The 16,633-nt window shown below is 48.7% G+C and overlaps 2 protein-coding genes across 2 annotated transcripts in view; one reads left to right on the top strand and one right to left on the bottom strand.

The window, feature by feature from the left end:
• Window positions 1–3,730: 3,730 nt before the first annotated feature.
• Window positions 3,731–9,186, top strand: LOC112954367 (leukotriene C4 synthase-like). The gene is made up of 5 exons (XM_026047545.1): window positions 3,731–3,788; window positions 7,442–7,541; window positions 8,573–8,643; window positions 8,884–8,965; window positions 9,039–9,186. Exons 1-5 carry the CDS (start codon window positions 3,731–3,733, stop codon window positions 9,184–9,186), a joined length of 459 nt encoding a protein of 152 aa, XP_025903330.1.
• A 217-nt stretch (window positions 9,187–9,403) lies between these two features.
• The window catches only part of MGAT4B (alpha-1,3-mannosyl-glycoprotein 4-beta-N-acetylglucosaminyltransferase B), a 37,186-nt gene continuing 29,956 nt past the window's right edge, over window positions 9,404–16,633 (bottom strand). Inside the window, exons 10-15 of the mRNA XM_026047544.1 lie at window positions 13,807–13,914; window positions 12,610–12,803; window positions 12,155–12,233; window positions 11,851–11,938; window positions 10,581–10,693; window positions 9,404–10,327 (exon numbers count right to left, since the gene is read on the bottom strand). Of these exons, the coding sequence (XP_025903329.1) occupies window positions 10,304–10,327; window positions 10,581–10,693; window positions 11,851–11,938; window positions 12,155–12,233; window positions 12,610–12,803; window positions 13,807–13,914 (606 nt within the window). The 3' untranslated portion in view covers window positions 9,404–10,303. The remainder of the gene's footprint in view (window positions 10,328–10,580; window positions 10,694–11,850; window positions 11,939–12,154; window positions 12,234–12,609; window positions 12,804–13,806; window positions 13,915–16,633) is intronic.

Here is a 16,633-nt window from a genome sequence, read left to right as displayed (position 1 = left end):
CACGGTATCACTGTAACAATGTTGAAACAGTTCAATAGAAATAAAAATGGGGTTTAGATGTATATAGGTGCGTGGATAGGGCTGGGCTTTGCCTTCCTGCCCTCTCCCGTGTAGCTCTCTGTTTATGCACTTGGGCTTTCCATTTGCTGCAGCTTCAGAGCAATAAAATGTAGCTCCCCTGAACTTTACCTAGCCAGCCGCCCATGGCTTTATTTATAAACTGCGGTCTTGGTTGGGTGGGAAAGGTGAGAGTGTCACTGTGCAACATCCACTGCCTTCCAAAAACCACAATTCAATTGAAAAGGGTGCTCAAAATTTTGTTATACACATTTCCTTTGTGTAAATAAATGTTTACAATTTTATATTAAAGATTTGAATAAGAGTTAGATCTTCTGACTGTATATTTTTTACTTTTTATAGATTTTAAAACTATAATTCTTTATATATGTGTTTGGGGGGGTATTATGGTAAGTTTTATGCTTGTAAATGGAGAACAGTTGAATTTGCTAACCTTTATGATTTTTTTTGTCATTGAAATGTATAAAGAGTCCATTAATCCCCTTATTTTCTTTTACTACAATTACTGGTGCACACCAAAAAAAATCCTTCACTTCTGTTTTATCATTATAAAATAAATATTTTGCTAGTGTATTAAACATACGGTGTGACTTTATACATTTGTGTGAACTGAGCAGAGTTCTGCATCCTTGTTCCTAGTGAGGTGGTTTCCTTCATCCCAACACGGAATTCTGGTGAGCCAGATACTCATATTCTTGTGCCATGTCCTACTGATTTCTGTGATATCAGAAAGTCCATTTAAACAGGATAATACCGGATTAAAATACAGGCTTCAATTTTTATTTCGAAAACGAGGCTTAACTTTAAGCCGTGTCTGGTGTTTCTTGACTGTTGTCTTTTAATGCAATTGAAGTTGTCAAGCTAGGTAATATATCTGCAGATGATACTTGTTATTAAGCATTATTTTACTCCTGTTTCTGAATTTAAGATGAGAAAGGTATCAGTAGTTTCTCAGAACTCTCATGTGCAAAATCACAGGTAGTTCCCAGAAATACTCAGATTCCTTCAAAATATCTAGGCTTAAAGATTCAAATTTACTTCCATGAGATTTGCAAAAAGACAAAGATAGTCTGAAGTACGCAGATGACACAAAAAAGAAGTGAGAAGTCAGACACACGCAAGCCTAGGTTAATGTTTCTGAGCAAGAGTAAAGTAGGTGGCAGCAAGTGACCCGAGGCTTTGGGGCTGAAGTTGACACATAAAGGTCACCAAGTCCCTGCACGGGGTTGATGATGGCCTGAAGAAGATGTGGGAGAAAAAGATATTCCAAAATATTCTTCAGACTTCGTTAGATTTATTGAGCCTCTGTTAAGATAGAGCTTGTGTGTGTTGAGAATAGAAGTAAAGCAGAAATCTTTGGCCCCATCCATGTCCAAGGTACTTTAGTTTTCACTGCTGTAAGTTTGGATGTTAATGTGTGCCTGTCATTATCAAGTAGTCATCAATTTATTACTTGATGGCTTACTCCAATGACTTGAGCGTTTCAAACAGTCTGAATCATGTTCCTGGATGCAGACCTAAAAATTCTTCTTTTTATGTAGCATTTCCTGTTTGTCAAGTGTTACTTTCAACTGATTGTATCTGGTCTTCTGCAGTTCTAAACCAGCACCTCAAATATCTCTCTCCAACCACAGATAGAGCAATAGCGATAAAGAAAAAAATTGCAGAGTGTAGCCGAGGTGTTTCTTGCCAAGCTTGTGTCCATCTTCCACGTTAGAGCAACTTCAGCCATCCCTCTGCATGGTAAGAGTTCTAATCATCTGCAAACACTTGAAAGATCCTTCCCCGAGATGCAGACTGAAGTGGGTGTCTGCATTGCTGTGGTGTTCAGTGCCCCAGCTTGGAGATTTCAAACCCTTTCCACAAAGTGCACACCAAATTGCCCGAGCACTTTTCCTTCTCCACCTTTTGAGTTGTGTTTGGAGGGAGGAGGGAGAGCGCAACTTGAAAAGGTTAGAAAGAATCAAATGTAATAAAAAGTTCTAATACCAGGGGGGCACTCGTAGCCATTGGGAACTGTTATAGTGTTATTTTTGCCATATTGTCATATTAAAACACCTTTAAAGGTGTTTTACTGGGATGAGTAAAATGGAAACTTCACGATATGTTATCAGATTGAAGAACATTTGCACCTGCAGGTTCTTCTAAGGATATTAAGGAGTCAGTGGCAGCTTGTGATCAACCTCTGCTGTGAAACCAACCCCCCCCCGTCCCTTACTTGTACTTCCTCCTTCTCCATGTACTGAGGCTGTTACAAATCCATAACGTAAGTGATCCCCAAGCTTGAACGGGTTGTGGAGATGGTGTAAGCAGAGGTAGGCTTGATGACATGATGTCGTTAAATAGAAATATAAAATTAACCTCCAGTCTGGGTCTGCTAGCAGACTGGAGGGAAGAAAGCTGCATTGCACAAGTATTTTACCAAGGTAGGGAGAGACTTTTTATTTTTACCCTGTTGCTTTGCAAATGTGTACATAATGTGTGTTTAACTGGAAAGATTTTAACTTGGTAAGGTGTCACAGTGGGTTTTTTGGGGAATGAAGATCTAGAAGAGAAGTAAAATCTCCATCATCTAGAGTGCAAATCTCTTGCTGCTGCCGTGTACAAATTCTGTATCGAGATGACTGTGTATATGGAGAATTGGACAGAAAGTTAGATTGAGAAACCTAGGCTGGTAATGAGTAATACCCCTTTCCTCTTTTTAGGGTCCAAAACTTTGAAGTCGGAATAGCCTTTTATCTATATACTGTGTTTTGGAGCAAGTTTGCTCATGTTTTAACTGATAGGTATCTTTTCTTTGTGGGCTAGGGAGAAGAGATATAGAGGGCTATGGTCTTTCTACTTTTCAAGCTTTACATTTTACAATTTAATCTACTGTCAGTTTAACATTTCTGAAGGTCAGCGTGTTTCTACAGCCTTTGCATGCTACCCATGCTGTCCTCTTGTGCTTTTAAAAGCCTTTTAAAAGCCAGGAAAATGTTCCTTCTGGAGAATTTGAAATCCCCAGAAAACTGCAGAAAATGACTGAGCACTCAACAAGGACTGTACTCTTACTTGGTGAATTTACAGAAGCAGCCAATTAAGGGGCTTATCATGTGAAAGCTTTAAAAAAAAATTAAAAAATCCAATAACAGAATTAAAGTGTTATAATTAACGTATAGATCTGTTGTAAGGTCAACGCAGTCCTCAGAATAGGAGTAGGCCAAGTCATTAATTTCTAAATGCTCATTAATTTTTTCCTTTACAATCTCACAAATAGCTTAGATGCTTTAGAATTGATTAAAGCTAGTAATAAAGAGTTGGAAAAAGCTCCATCATTTTTAAATTGCCAGTAATACATAAGTCATTCTGACACAGTAGAAAAATCTGTAAATAAAATTGCGGTTTTGTTGAGCACCCAAAGCAGCAGCTGTTGGAAAGTTCAGCAAGAGCAACCTGGCTCTGACTGAGTGTTTGGGGAGCCTGGCTCTGCTGTGGAAAACGGTTCTGTGGCACGGGGAGAGTTAATGCTGTGCAGGAAGCACGTGCTGCTGCAGGGCAACGAGGAGGCTGTGCTACAGAGCGTGCTTTAGTGGGAGGCTGGCAGAGGGAATTAGCACTCCAACACTCCTTGCGCTTGACTGGTGTTTTGGGCCACTCACTAGTGAGCAACATGAGAAATCAGATCGACCTGCTCGCCACTGTCACCGTCCTGGGAGTCCTGGAGCAAGGTAAATGTCCTTTATGTGCCCCACATAGCATTACATGATTCTCAACTTTGCCGTGCTTGGATCCTATATTGTGCTCGTAGTGCCTGAGGATGAAAAACGCCTTTGTTTAGCATGGTAAAATAATGCAAATTACTTGGCTCTTCCTTTTGGCTGTGTTACGCGTGATGAAATTCATTATTTCACAGGGGCCAAGATGATTTGCAAGCCTCAAAGCCTGTGCCCCACGAGGAACTGAAAGTTAAGTTTTAGTTGTAAACCTAGGACAATTCCGACAATTCAAGGTTTTTAAGGTGAAACATTTTCTATGAATTTTAGCTGGTAGTTTATGAGGTTTAACATCGCTGCAGGTAGCTAAAATAAAGGCAAGCTGAGCAAGGACGTTCTCTTGCAGTTGGCTGCACTGATGAGAAGTCAGAGTGCGAAAGCATGTGCAGACATGAATAGTTTGTGACAGGAATGCATACAGACAAGGATGCATATGGAAAAGAGCTCGAAGTGTGCAAGAATTTGTGCTCAGTGTTTGGTTAATTCATGTAGTTTAGTTGTGCTGAGCATGTGACAAATGAAGGTGTTGACAACCTTGAGCAATTTGGAAACGAATGCGTCAAGCTGGACCGGTGTGATAGCTCCAGCACTGCCTAACAGAGCTGCAAACCTTTACCTCTCCTTTGCAGGGTTTCCACTTGCAGCTTTCCATTTGGAACGTGTTTTGTACCATCAGAGATGCATGAAAGGTTGAAACAAGTAGACTTTAATTAGTATTGCAAACCAAGATGCCTTAATTTGAGCAGTAATGATTAAAACGAGAGTAGAATGACGGGCAGACTACAACCAACTACAAGTGTTTGAGCGGTTTAAGCAAGGAAGATTATTAAGTGAGAGGCGAGAGCTGGTGTCACTCCCGGGATAATGAAATTAGAGATAAGAGTCTTAGGCTGATGCCCATTTAAGTTTGATTATTTGCTAGTAACTGCGGCATAAGTCTCTGTGTAACGAAAAGAGGTTTTACTCATGTTCCTGAATTTGTTCATAAAGAATAAAACCGATTTCTTGAGAGTTCATAACTGTGCATGTTAATTAGCTTTAGAATATGTTTTTAAATGAGTTCCAGTGTCAAACTTTTCTGTCATGGAGGTAAGAGTGCAAATTCATGAAAATTAATGCCCAGAGAGCTCGTGCCTTGCTGTTAGGAAGGGCACATGCGACGGTCGCTCTTGGCATCCTGCACAAATCCAGGATTCCTCCCTCCCTGGAACCTGGTGCAGAAACTGCTCCTGTCCAGAACGGCCACCCTCTCTAGTGGTCCCCAGGGCATCCTCGGTCAGCACGGGGGAGACCAAAGGATGCATCTGGTGCCTAAGCCCAATATTTGCATCCCCGTGAACGTGTTGCAGGGCTGTGACAGCAGAGGCAGGGGCGCTGCGTTGAACTTTACAGTTTTGATTTGATAGCGTGGGTCTCTGCAATACGTTGTGTGTTCCTGGCCTAGATGGTGTTGTTTTTTTTTTTTTTATATTCTGCCTATGAGCAGGGAGAGCTGAAATGTGCCTGTTTTGCATGTCACTTTAGTTCACTGTTCTGTGTTGCTCTGCATGTCACTGCCGATGTGGCTATGCTGGAGTAGAGAACTGTGTTGGGAATTTGACATGCCCATGTGGGACTAGGGAGCTTAGTGCTGTGGTACCACGTTTAGGAGATCTAAAGTGATTCTGACCCCACTTACAACATTGCTCTGAATTCCGTTCTGCAGAAGAGGCCGCTTTGCAAGAGGGCTGCGAACTTGTGTGTCAGAGCTCAGCAAAGTGGAAACCGTGGAGTTCAGGTGCCAAAAAGCTGCAATTCACCAGCCTCTCCCAGACACACCTCACCTGGGGAGCTCTAACTTCATGTTTGGCTTCAACTTCACACCTCATTGGCCTTGGGACTATTCCCCATAAGAAGTTTTTCCTTTTTTGAGATTTCCTGCCAAAGAGTGATCTCTTTCAGCAAGACATAAGCGTTATCTAGAATGTAAGAATTAATAGAACAGTGTAAGTTTGCAAATTAAAATCTTGACCTTTCTCTAAGGGAAGGTCTGATCAGGAACGTTTACAAGACAAGTTACAGAGAAATAGCCGTAATTGCAAATGGAAGATTTTTTTTTCCTTACAAATCTTTTCTTTATTGCTAAACTAAGTGTATGCAAACAGAAAGAAAATACGCAAACAGAAGAAAAGACATGAAGCAACATTTAAATCTGGAAGTCTTAGAAACGTTTCCAGATCCCCTCCACTGAGAAATCCCTCAGCAGCCCGTCCCGGAATTGCTACTGTCTGGGTTCAGTATATATGCTTGTTTTACAAGAATTTTGTGTCATCTAATGTTTACAGCCCCAGGCATTTTGTACTTTAATGCTTTGCAAACCCACAGGCATGAGAGCAAATGCAGTACCCTCGACCTGGGCTTGATGGGACAAAGTGGCCTGATCTCATGGGTTGTGCTTGGGAAGCACCGGAGCAATCACAAAATACCCTGCTTGGGGGTCCGCAGGCTTTCCCCATTCTCTTAACGACTTTCTCCCTTTTTAAACTAATTATGTCCAGCATATGCTTGCAAGAGCATCGCAGCCAGAAACGCTGCTTTTCTTTCCCCTTTTTGCTATGGTTTCAAAGGAAATAAGGCTTATGCAACGTCGCTGCGTGTCGGGGCCCGCGGAGCTGCAGGAGGGGGTTTGGAAGGCTGGGCTGAACGGATCGAACTCTTCCTCTGAGGTGGCCGCTGTGGCTCTGGCCCTGGCCGAGCGGGGCAGCACCGAGCGCAAAGCCGATGGGGTCACGGCGCCAATGGGCAACTGCGCGGTGCCCCTTTGCATCCCAACCCAGATCCATGTGCCATAGCTCCATGGTGTATTTTGGAGCTGTGCAAACACAGGGTAATTGCCCTGAAGGGATGGTGTGTCGGCTGGAGAGGGGAGGAGGCCCCGCGAGGTGCTCCCCATGAGCAGTGTCTAGCGTGGTCCTCCTCACTTCTTGCCACCACTTGCTCTTAGGACTGGGCTCCTCCATGCAGCGTGCAAGGCACGAGAACACTCGTGTCTACTTTCTTAAACTATTTTCTGTGTATTTTTAAATGTAGAGTGTGTTTTACAATACTTGGGTCACGTAACATCGGTTTATTTACATTTCTAATTCCCTCCTTCCTCTACATATGCTCTAATGCTCTTCTGTAGGCGTACATGGATCTGCCTGGTCTTTAATCTTGCAACATCTGTCTCTGCTTTCCTTCAGCTATGCCGCTGCTCTGCCATTAACTTCTTGGTTAGAGGATGCAGCTGTGTCCCCACAACCCCGCTCCTTGCCTGTCCCTCCTGCGGAACACAGAGCAACCCCGGGCTCCACGAAGATGGGGCTCATCCGAGCTCGGCACACGCTGCTCCGACCTCTGGGCGTGGCTTTGCTGGAGAGGGTTTAGGTGTTTGCTTGCATGCCAAAAATCACTGTTTCTGGTGAAAGTGTACAGCAGTGGTCACCTTTTTTATGGAGCTGGGCTGTGAACCTAGATGGTATCAGCTCTCTTCCTCTAACCACTCGCGTGCTTCCTGACTTGATAAAGCTTGTCTGGATGCGACGCCGCTGGACTGTCACCTTTAACGTGTGCGTTTGTTTCTCTTTTAGCCTATTTTGCACTGCAGGTGATCTCTGCCAGGCGGAGGTACAAGATCTCTCCTCCGGAGACAACAGGGCACCCCGAATTCGAGCGGATCTTCAGAGCTCAGTAAGGTTTTGACTCTGCGATTACGGGGGCTGCCTCTAGATATGACTTGAGGGAAATGCTGCCGCTTCTGGGAAGGGCTGAGTGAAACCACCATCTCACTCTTAGTGCTGCTGGTATTCACTTTGCTAGCCTTTATTCCCCACTGTTTTTGGCTTCAGATGTATTTGGCTGCAGATGTAAGCTCGGAGCGCGGTGCAGCTCAGGGGGGCTGCAGGTGATGCTCGTTCCCGAGGCTCTGTGTTTCACCCAGTGCCTCCTTTTTGCCCAGCCAAGAGGATTCTTGCGCCAGCAGAGGCAGCCAAATGGCAATTAGTACACATTACAAATCAGTAGCCATAGGGAAGACTCGGTAAAGGTGCTCAGTGTCAATGCATTAGAGTCATTAAATAAGCTTAATGTTAATGGTGGCTCCAAAGTACAAGAGCATCCAAAGCTTTAATAACTTTCCTAAACTCCCAATCCCCCCTGGCTCCCCAAGGCCTCGTGAAATTTATTTTTTTTGGAGGAGCCAAATTTAAGGTTATTCTCTAGGGAACTGTAGAGCTGTAGGAGAATTTGGGAAGCCAAGATCACTGTGTTTTGAGCAGTGCAGTTCCCAGCATGTACCTGTCCATTTTGGGGCAGAAAATCAGTACTTTGGTTACTTGAAAACAATGAAAGAAGAGGAAAGCAGTGAGTGCAGCTGCAGCCATGACGCTCTGGTGCCGTCGGGACCCTCCTGCTTGGAGCACATGGCTTGTGTCCTGCCGCGATTCGGCTTGTGCTCTGCCAAAGGGAAGGGAGCGCTCCCGAAATACCTCCCGGGCACCTCTTGGGCACCTCTTGGGAACCTTTTTGGCAGTGGGTGCTCGTGGCTCTGGGGCTCCTCTTTCCATAGGATGCGGTGGGTTGTGATTGTTCCCAGCCAGGGTGCTGCCCTGCCCACCACGGAGCTGCTCATTTTGCTCCAGCGCCGTTTCGAGCCCTCGCAAACCCGCTGCACTCCCCAGCACCCGCGGGCGCCTTTTGCCTCTGCTTTTGCCTCCCGCCAGGGTGAACTGCTCCGAGTACTTCCCCATCTTCGTCTCGCTGCTCTGGGTGGCCGGCATCTTCTTCCACCAAGGTAAGAGGGGGGACCCTTCACTCACGTCCCGCTGCTCCCCGTCCATGTCATGGCCATCCCATGGCATGGGATGGGACTGCAGCGAGGCTGGGCTGAGCGGGGCAAACACAACCCAGGGACTGGGGGGCAAATACATAAAAATGAGGTAAAGGAGGGAACCCCCCCCTGCTCCCGAGGGGCAGCAGTGGCTGTGGGCGGCGTGGGGGCTGCCGGGAGGGACTGCGGGCCGTGTCCCCGCAGGTGCGGCGGCCGCCGCGGGGCTGCTCTACCTCTGCGCCCGCCTGCAGTACTTCCACGGCTACGCGCGGGCGCCGCGCGCGCGGTGAGTACGGGGCTGGGGCGCGCGGGCGCTGCCGGCGCCGCCGGGGCTCACGGCCGCCGCCGTCTCCCCGCAGCCTGGGGCCGCTCTACGCCAGCGCCCGGCTGCTCTGGCTGCTGCTGGGCCTGGCTGTCACCGGCCTCCTGGGCCACTTCCTGCCCCTGGGCGCCATGGTGGCCAGCACGGGCCTGGGCCGCCGCCTCCGCCTCCTCTGGGTCTCCTAGGAGCGGCCGTGGCCTCCGGAGCGCAGCGGCCTCTTCCCGCCCCATCGGCCCTTCCCGCTGCATCGGCCCTTCCCACCGCATGGGAGGGAGATCCCAGCCGCAAGGGACGCTCGCTCGCTGCCGCGCCAGAGGTTTAGGTTTAGCTTTTATTACAGTGCACGTCGTTTTATATATTTATATATAGAGATGTACTTGAAAAATCAAATGTATCCAATAATAAAAAATACAGCACATTGAAGTAGTATAACGCATTCCAGTGTATAGCTGAAGAGACATTGGGATCTCAGAAGACTGTTCTGAAATATTACACTAATCCCTACTATTTTCAAACTGGACTACTTTTTTTTCTTTTTTTTTTTCTTTTTTCTTTTTTTTTCCAAAAGTTCACACCCATCGATAACTGAAAGAGTTACTTTAAAAAGCTGGATTCTGCACTCAGTCTCAAGGCATGAAGACGCTGGAGACTTCACCATGAGTTAAGGGGCTGTGTTCAATGCTGGCAGGCACAGTGTGGCTTTTAGTTTTATTTTTTTTCCCTGCCATGCTCATAGCGTTACCCACCCCCGGCGTTGCCGGCTTCCTCTCTGCTCGGCCCCGCGGGAGGCTCTGTCTCTCCGCGCGCTCCGTCGGTGGCCGGACAATGCCCAGGGCAGTGCCTGGCGCTGTCATGCCCCGCGGGGCCTGGGCTGCAGGACGCAGCTGGAGCTGCCCCCTTCCCAGGCTGGAGCTGCCCTTTCCCGGGCTGGAGATGCCCCTTTTCCAGGCTGGAGGTGCCCCTTTTCCAGGCTGGAGATGCCCTGTCCCGGGCTGAAGATGCTCTCAAGTCTCCGCGCTTGTTAAAGCTCATCCTGCCGCCAACGGGCCCTGCAGAGCCCGGGGCAGCAAAACCCACCCTTTGCACCGCCGGTGGGGTTTGTTCTCTTTGTCTTCTGCTCTTCCTCCTGAGGAAGGGCTGTGTCTCTTCCCGAACCGTGCCGGGATGCTGAGGTGGGTGCTGTGCGCCCCTGGCTCGGCTCGCAGCGGGCGCCCCGGGGCTGCAGACCCGGGGGAGGGTGTCGAGGGAGGGCAGGGAGACAGAGCGGGGAGCTACATGTGTCCGCTCGTGGTCATGGGCCTTTCACTCCGCTTTTTTGATAAAGATCTGGAAGGAGAAGGAAGCAGTCAGGCTCGGGTAAGCACAGCACAGTAACCGTGCACGATAGGGGCAGGATTTAATACAAGATAGCGGAGAAAGGTTGATGGAAAGAGACGCTCCTGCCGCAAGCCCTTGGCTGCCTCCCGGTAGCTTCTGGTCTGAGGGCAACAGGTCAGGCAGAAAGAGCAGAGCCTCAGCCCTCGCTCTGGAGCAGCTGGCCCAGATCTTGCCCTTTTTCTGACCGGGGCGCCCTGTTTACCTCGCTCAAGATGATCCACACCGGGGAGTCGGTCTGGATGGCCAGCCTGATTGCCTCCAAGGGCCCGAACGAGGGGTCCACTTCTCCTTCCGCAACGCCCTTGGAGAAGGAGCCTGGTAAGAGAGGTAAACAGGTGAAACACGGATTTTCCAGCACCTTCCTGATGGATAGTGCTGATCTTTTTTGTTCCTCCCTGCTTCAGCACCCTAGGAAGCATTTCTCCAAGCCCAAGACAAGGAATCCAGGCATTTGGACTCCGTTTGCTTGGGAAGGGACATGGGCTGAGACTGACACCCTGAGTAACTGCAGTGACTTCCCCTCTCTCCCCAGGGAATTAAAACTCTGGTCATGTATATGAGTGATTGCTGTAAGTGGAGATACAGTCTGAAAAATCAGAACTGTGGCTTTCAGTAAAATGCAAAATGCTGCACTTAGAAAAGAGGAAAAAAAACACAGAAAAAAAATAAAGAATGGGAACTATTTCGCTATGGATCAGGACTGTGACAGAGGACAGAGCGCACTGAAATGCAGCACCACTGTAGTCCAGTGACCTGTGGGAGACCACCAGCATTTCAGGAGGCAAAACGTGAGCGGGACCATTGCAGGAGGCAGCTGTTATTTCCACAGCACTAGCGAAGTCTCAGCGTGTTGCTGTGTCCCATGCTGGGAGTGATTTTGAAAAAAAAAATGTAGCTGAGCGAAACCAGCTAGCATGATGGAGAATGCTGAAAAGGCAAAAAGCTGTGAATTCCAGGGACTTTTTTATTTGTCTATTAAAAAAAAAAGCAGTCTTAGCAGGGACACGAGCTCTTTACAATGCATCGCGGCAGGATGACAATCGATTGCTCTTGTCCAAGGGCAGGAAATAAAACAAAATCAAGTATCAGGAGCAGTATTTTAAGCTGCAAGCATCGTATGTGCTGAAACAGCCTAGAGGAGAAGAGTGCCGAATTTCCCTCGTGGTGGAGGATTTTAAGAACAGGTCAAACAAATGTCTTTTTTATGGGTAATCTGAATATTTGATCCTGCCTCAGAGCAGAGGCAGGCAGAAATGTAGGGCTGAGAATTAACTAAAGATGACACCTAGTCTCAGAGGGAAGGATGTAGGGCCCTACAGCGGAGCAGGCAATGATTAAAACCCCTTCCAATCTGACTCCTGGCAAGCAAAAAAAAAAATTATTGTTAATGTCTGTGCCTGTTTTTGAGGCAAACAGCACTAATGGTGTCAGTTGCCTGCGGCTCAGGCTCGGGCGCGCGTTAGCGAACCCACCTATCTGGATGTAGCCGTCCGGTGTCCTGCGGTATCTGAAGGCCGTGCCACGTCCCTCCTGCAAGGCTTCCTTATCCGACTGCAGGCTCTGCGGGAAAGGGAGCAGCTCGATGCAGCCGGCACCAAGAGCTGAGTGCTGGGACCCAAGACAAGCAAGAGCCACCCGCAACCCCGAGCAATGGGGATAAGCCCCGAGCAGCCCCTGCCCACGAGCACCCTTGGCCGTTTGGAGGCGACTCGCAGCAGCCTTTGGGTTTCCACCCTGTTTTCTCCCCACCACCTCGATGTTTGATAAAGCACGTACATCAAATGGCAAAACCTCCACTGTTGTGTTGAAGAGCTTGTCTTCTGGGTGCTCGATGTTCCCGCTGCGGAAGAAGAACCTGTAACAGAGACCAAAGTCACTGAAACCCAAGAGCAGGTTGAGAAGGGACATGGTGCCTTCCACTCTGGGCGAGCCATCAGCCAGCCCAGTCTAACAGGCACCTTGCCCTTCCCCTATGGAGTCTGAAAGGCCACCTGAGCCAGCTTAGCAAATCCTGGATGGTTGGCTTAGAAGCACGGGAAGTGCAAGGTCTTGGAATGCACAGGAGCTGCAAACACTACGGGCCAAATTATCCTCCCCTGGCCAAAGCAGCTGCTCCTGGAGGAGCCAAACAGCCACGAAGAAGGGCAAGAAACAGGCGGAAGAGTAGGAAGAGCAAAAGGGAATTATCTCTGCATGTAGCGTCTCTCCCACCCAGCCCCAGAGACACTGGCCTTTCGATGCGGAGCGGTTTGAAGAATCTGAATCTGATGAAGTCTCCTGCAGTGGGGGTGAAGGCCCAGAAGAAGTCCTCTCGCAGGTAAGCCTTCTCCAAGGTGAAGTGCTGGTAGGTTTTCAGGCTGGTGCTCACCTCTGCAGGAGGGTTGACGTGCTCTTTCCGCAGTGCCTGCTTGCCAAAGTCTTTGTCCTCAAGGCACACAAAGCAAAAGGCAGAGAAGGATCAAGAACTGCTTCCAACCTGCGACCAAGAGGGGTTCCAGCAACAAGGCAACACATGCAAAAAGCTCTCCATTTGCACTGTGCAGAGGGATGGAAATGATTTGGGGAAGCCACCAGATTTGTCTAGAAATCTAGACAAATTTTAGAAGCTGGATGCCAGGAGGATGAAAGCTCAGAAGAGGCAGCAAAGCTCACAGAAGCACCATCATTGAGCACTCTGAACTGGCACCAGAAGAGCTTCACTGGCCAAGCGAACTGCAACAGCCTGAAACCCTCCCTGCCCCGGGAGCTTTCAGTTCAAACAAAAGCCTTTGCACCCAGGGAAGGCACCAGGGATACTGCCCAGGTGTTGACCTGCTGGGGCTTTTCAGCTGGGGCTTGGTAACCACAGCCTCGTGTTGCTCGGGTCCTCACGGCTGCATCCAGCACCATCTGGCCAGAGCAGGACAGGAAAATCCCTCTTGGCCTCTTTACAACCACACTGGAGCCCTCCCCAAGTAAAAGGCCTTATTTCCTGACTGGGGAGCTGTTTCCTTCCAGCCCATTTAAAACATCTGGGGCGGGGGGGGGTCCTTCCTAGGTAAGATGCCTCCTTCCCCTGGAAACAGCCCTCAGCTCCCAGCCCTTGGCTTGGGCCCTTGAACTCAAACTCCTGCTAGGTGAGGGAAAGGCAAAGAGAGGGCAGTTTATTAAATGTTCTTAAAGTATTTAAGTCTGCAGGAGCCCAAGTAATGGCTCTGTTAAATGTGCCAGAAAACCACGTGGAAAACAGGAGCAGAGGAACCACTGTCTCCTCTCCCTGAGGGGAATGACCACAGCACAAGATCCAGTACTCGCTATTACTGTGCTGACATGAAGCAGCTACGTGCAAGTCCAGGGCAATCCCAAAACATTCCCACAACTTGCCCACCGAGCAGAAAGGCCGGCTGCAGGCGGGCAAGGCGCATCACACTGCAGTGCCAGGTACTCACTTTCAGCTTCTGGATCTTGCCGGCCAGTGAGGAGTGGGTTCCCACGTGCTGGAAGAGCGAGGGCTTGAAGCGGATCCTCAGGTTTGCCTTCTGCCTGTCGCAGTGCTTCTGAAACGAGAGCGCCCCGCACGTGAGCCCCGCGGTGCCCAAGCAGCACGAAGGAACAGGCTCAGCAAGGCCAGAGCCCCGGGGAAAGAGCAGGGGTAAACAGCCCTGTCCGCCTGCCCGCCCATCCATCCATCCATCCATCCGTCCGTCCGTCCGTCCGTCCATCCATCCATCCATCCATCATCATATGTCCATCTATCTGTTTATCATTATATCTTTAACTTATTTGGGCTTTGATTTGGCAACAGGAGGTCTTTCAATCACACTTGGAGGCATCTATTCTTGCCTCTCAGCTGGTCACCCATGGGGCTTTGGGGGGCAGTTTTGGTACTTCACAGGTTCAAGTACCAAAGTCCTCCTTGCCAAGCAAGTCCTGGCATCCTCCTGATGAGCAAATCCCCTACAGATTTGCTGAGGGAGAGACAGACAGGGAATCTAGTTTCTTTTGTCCTTGCTTTGACTGGAAAAGCTTTTTTCCTTCTTGGTATCTCCGGTATCTCAAGTTACAATAAGTTCTGGCACAATTGACAATCTAAATGAGTAGTTACAGTCTCCTCTTTGATGGATTTGAGTAAAGTTTTCAGTTTCTCAGTAGTTTTTGTTAGCAGATGTGTGCCACGTGGCACTGGAGAAGCTGGGCTAGTGTGAACCCATCCCAACATATGGACCTGGAAACGCAAGTCCCACCTGACCAGCCGTTATCATGGTGACCTTCCTCAGGGTGGAGAGGGAGAGGCAGTAAGGGACACAGGGGAAAAACACGGAGCATGAGGGCAGAGAGGAAGTCAGAGCTGGGAGTTCTAGGGGTCCTTTTGTAAAGTCAATTTTTTGTGCTCTTACCAGTCTCACATACTGAAAACAGGTAGGATTAAGAAGTATGAGTTTAGCACAGCATCCTGCACAGAGATCTCTAAGTGGCCAAGGAGTAACATTTTGAAAACAGTTTCTATCTCTTAGCATGTGAACAAAAACACAGGGTCAAAAACTAGAAGAAGAGGGCATGTTTCCAAGAAAAGACACCCACACCCCCTAACACCATCTGCTCTCACAGCCTCCCACGGCGGAGTGACATGGGCAGAGCCCCAGTCCCGGAGCTGCCACCGCTGCCGGCGCTGGAGCAGGGGCACCGGGAGGGACACGGGATGCCCACACTGACCTGCCACCGTCACGGCTGCAGCACCAGGAGACTCCAGGCATGGCCCCTGCAAGCTGCAGAGGAGATAATCCCCTAATCCCGCTCCTGTTACATTAGGAAATTAAAACTAGCCGTGCTAATGGGAGAGACCCTCTCCGGTGCCAGCAACAACAGAATTGACCCCAGAGAGCTCACGCCAGGTCTGTCATCTCCCTCTGGATGGGGAGAGAAAGTGAAAGGTAAAGGAAGGAGCTAAAACATTTTCCATGTCTCCTTTTCCACTTTGGTAAAAGAAGCGTTTGCTGAAAGCTGGCTCAAGCCAGGACGGGGACCGGCTCAGTTGGTGGTAACAAGGTCATCTTTTCACACAGCTCTACCCCAGGTAAAGCTAAAATTAGTTAAAAAAGAGCAGAGACTATATCCAGATCAGGCAAAGCACTTACCAAAAGCTCGGGTCAAACAAACTTTCAATCGAAAAGACAAATCCTCCCAGCTACCAATTTGATTCTGCACAGTGGGATTTGCAAGTGAAAGTCATGTTTAAAAGGGCACTGTGCAGAGTTAATCATGCAAACAGTGGCGAAAGGAGCCAGAAAGCCATAGTAAAAGTAGGTTAATTTTTAAGCAGCAATGAATTTAAGAGGTTTGCAGATTCCTCTGGGAAAACTTTGCAGGGAATTGGTCAGGTAGGAGAAGATGAGCTCACATGGCTGCACGGCAGGATTTGCATTAAATCGGTATTCAAGGTGAAGACTTTGAAGGGGAGGGGGGCACTGATGGCAGCTTAAATCCCAGCTTCATCCCCTTGCAGCCCCAAAGTTGCCCCTTTGCAGTAAGGGCCCTTGGGCCCAGGACAGGCCTGGGGACCCAGGGCAGGGCCCGCAGCAGTGGCAGGACACAGTCCATGTCATCTGGGACTGGCCACACCATGTGTGAGGTTAGAGCTGCAGCCACAGCCTCCCTGGGGAACGAGCCAAAGGAAACCGCATCCTTGCCCCAATTCCGCAGCACCCCGAGGGCGCCCTGTTCACCCTCAACACGTAAATACAGTATTTATCCTTAGAATGACCACTTGTTCTGGCATTTGCCACCACAAAATAGCTGTGGCCACTAGGTCCAGCCTATGCTACTGGTTTCAACCACGATGTCTGTTCTAGGCCACCGTGACTCGGCTGCTCATTCTCTGCTGGGGAGGAGAGGGAACACAACCATTACATGAGTAAATACAATATGTTCAGACAGGAGAATATCTGCTGATGATCTCATCTTCCATTTGCGATCACAAACACTCCTCCTCTGCCCTTCCCACACAGTTTAGTCCCTACCATTGCTGTTCATATCTGACTTTAACACAAGCTCTGTAGGGCACAGATATTTTTGTTGCTGTTATTTTTTTTTGCAAGGTTCCGTGCAAACACTGTGCCACAGACAAGACAGTGGTGCCTGAACCACCACATTAAAAAAGGTCCCGTTTCACTTCTCCACATCCTACCAGCTAAAGACAAACTCCAACAAGATCTGTAAGTATTTGGGCACACTATTCAATGGGTAAGGCATGGCAGCCTTGCTCGGGGGTCATCTGAG

The sequence above is a fragment of the Nothoprocta perdicaria genome, unplaced genomic scaffold (assembly GCF_003342845.1).
Source record: "Nothoprocta perdicaria isolate Ctin4 unplaced genomic scaffold, notPer1 scaffold_5, whole genome shotgun sequence".
NCBI lineage: Eukaryota > Metazoa > Chordata > Aves > Tinamiformes > Tinamidae > Nothoprocta > Nothoprocta perdicaria.
Note: the sequence above shows the minus strand (reverse complement) of the source record. Positions and strands in the feature narration are given on the sequence as shown.

Coding starts and splice junctions, on each gene's coding strand:
- LOC112954367 (XM_026047545.1), top strand. CDS start 3,731: ATGAGAAATCAGATCGACCTGCTCGCCACTGTCACCGTCCTGGGAGTC. Junction 3,789..7,441: donor CCTGGGAGTCCTGGAGCAAG/GTAAATGTCCTT, acceptor TTTCTCTTTTAG/CCTATTTTGCACTGCAGGTG. Junction 8,966..9,038: donor GCGCGGGCGCCGCGCGCGCG/GTGAGTACGGGG, acceptor GTCTCCCCGCAG/CCTGGGGCCGCTCTACGCCA.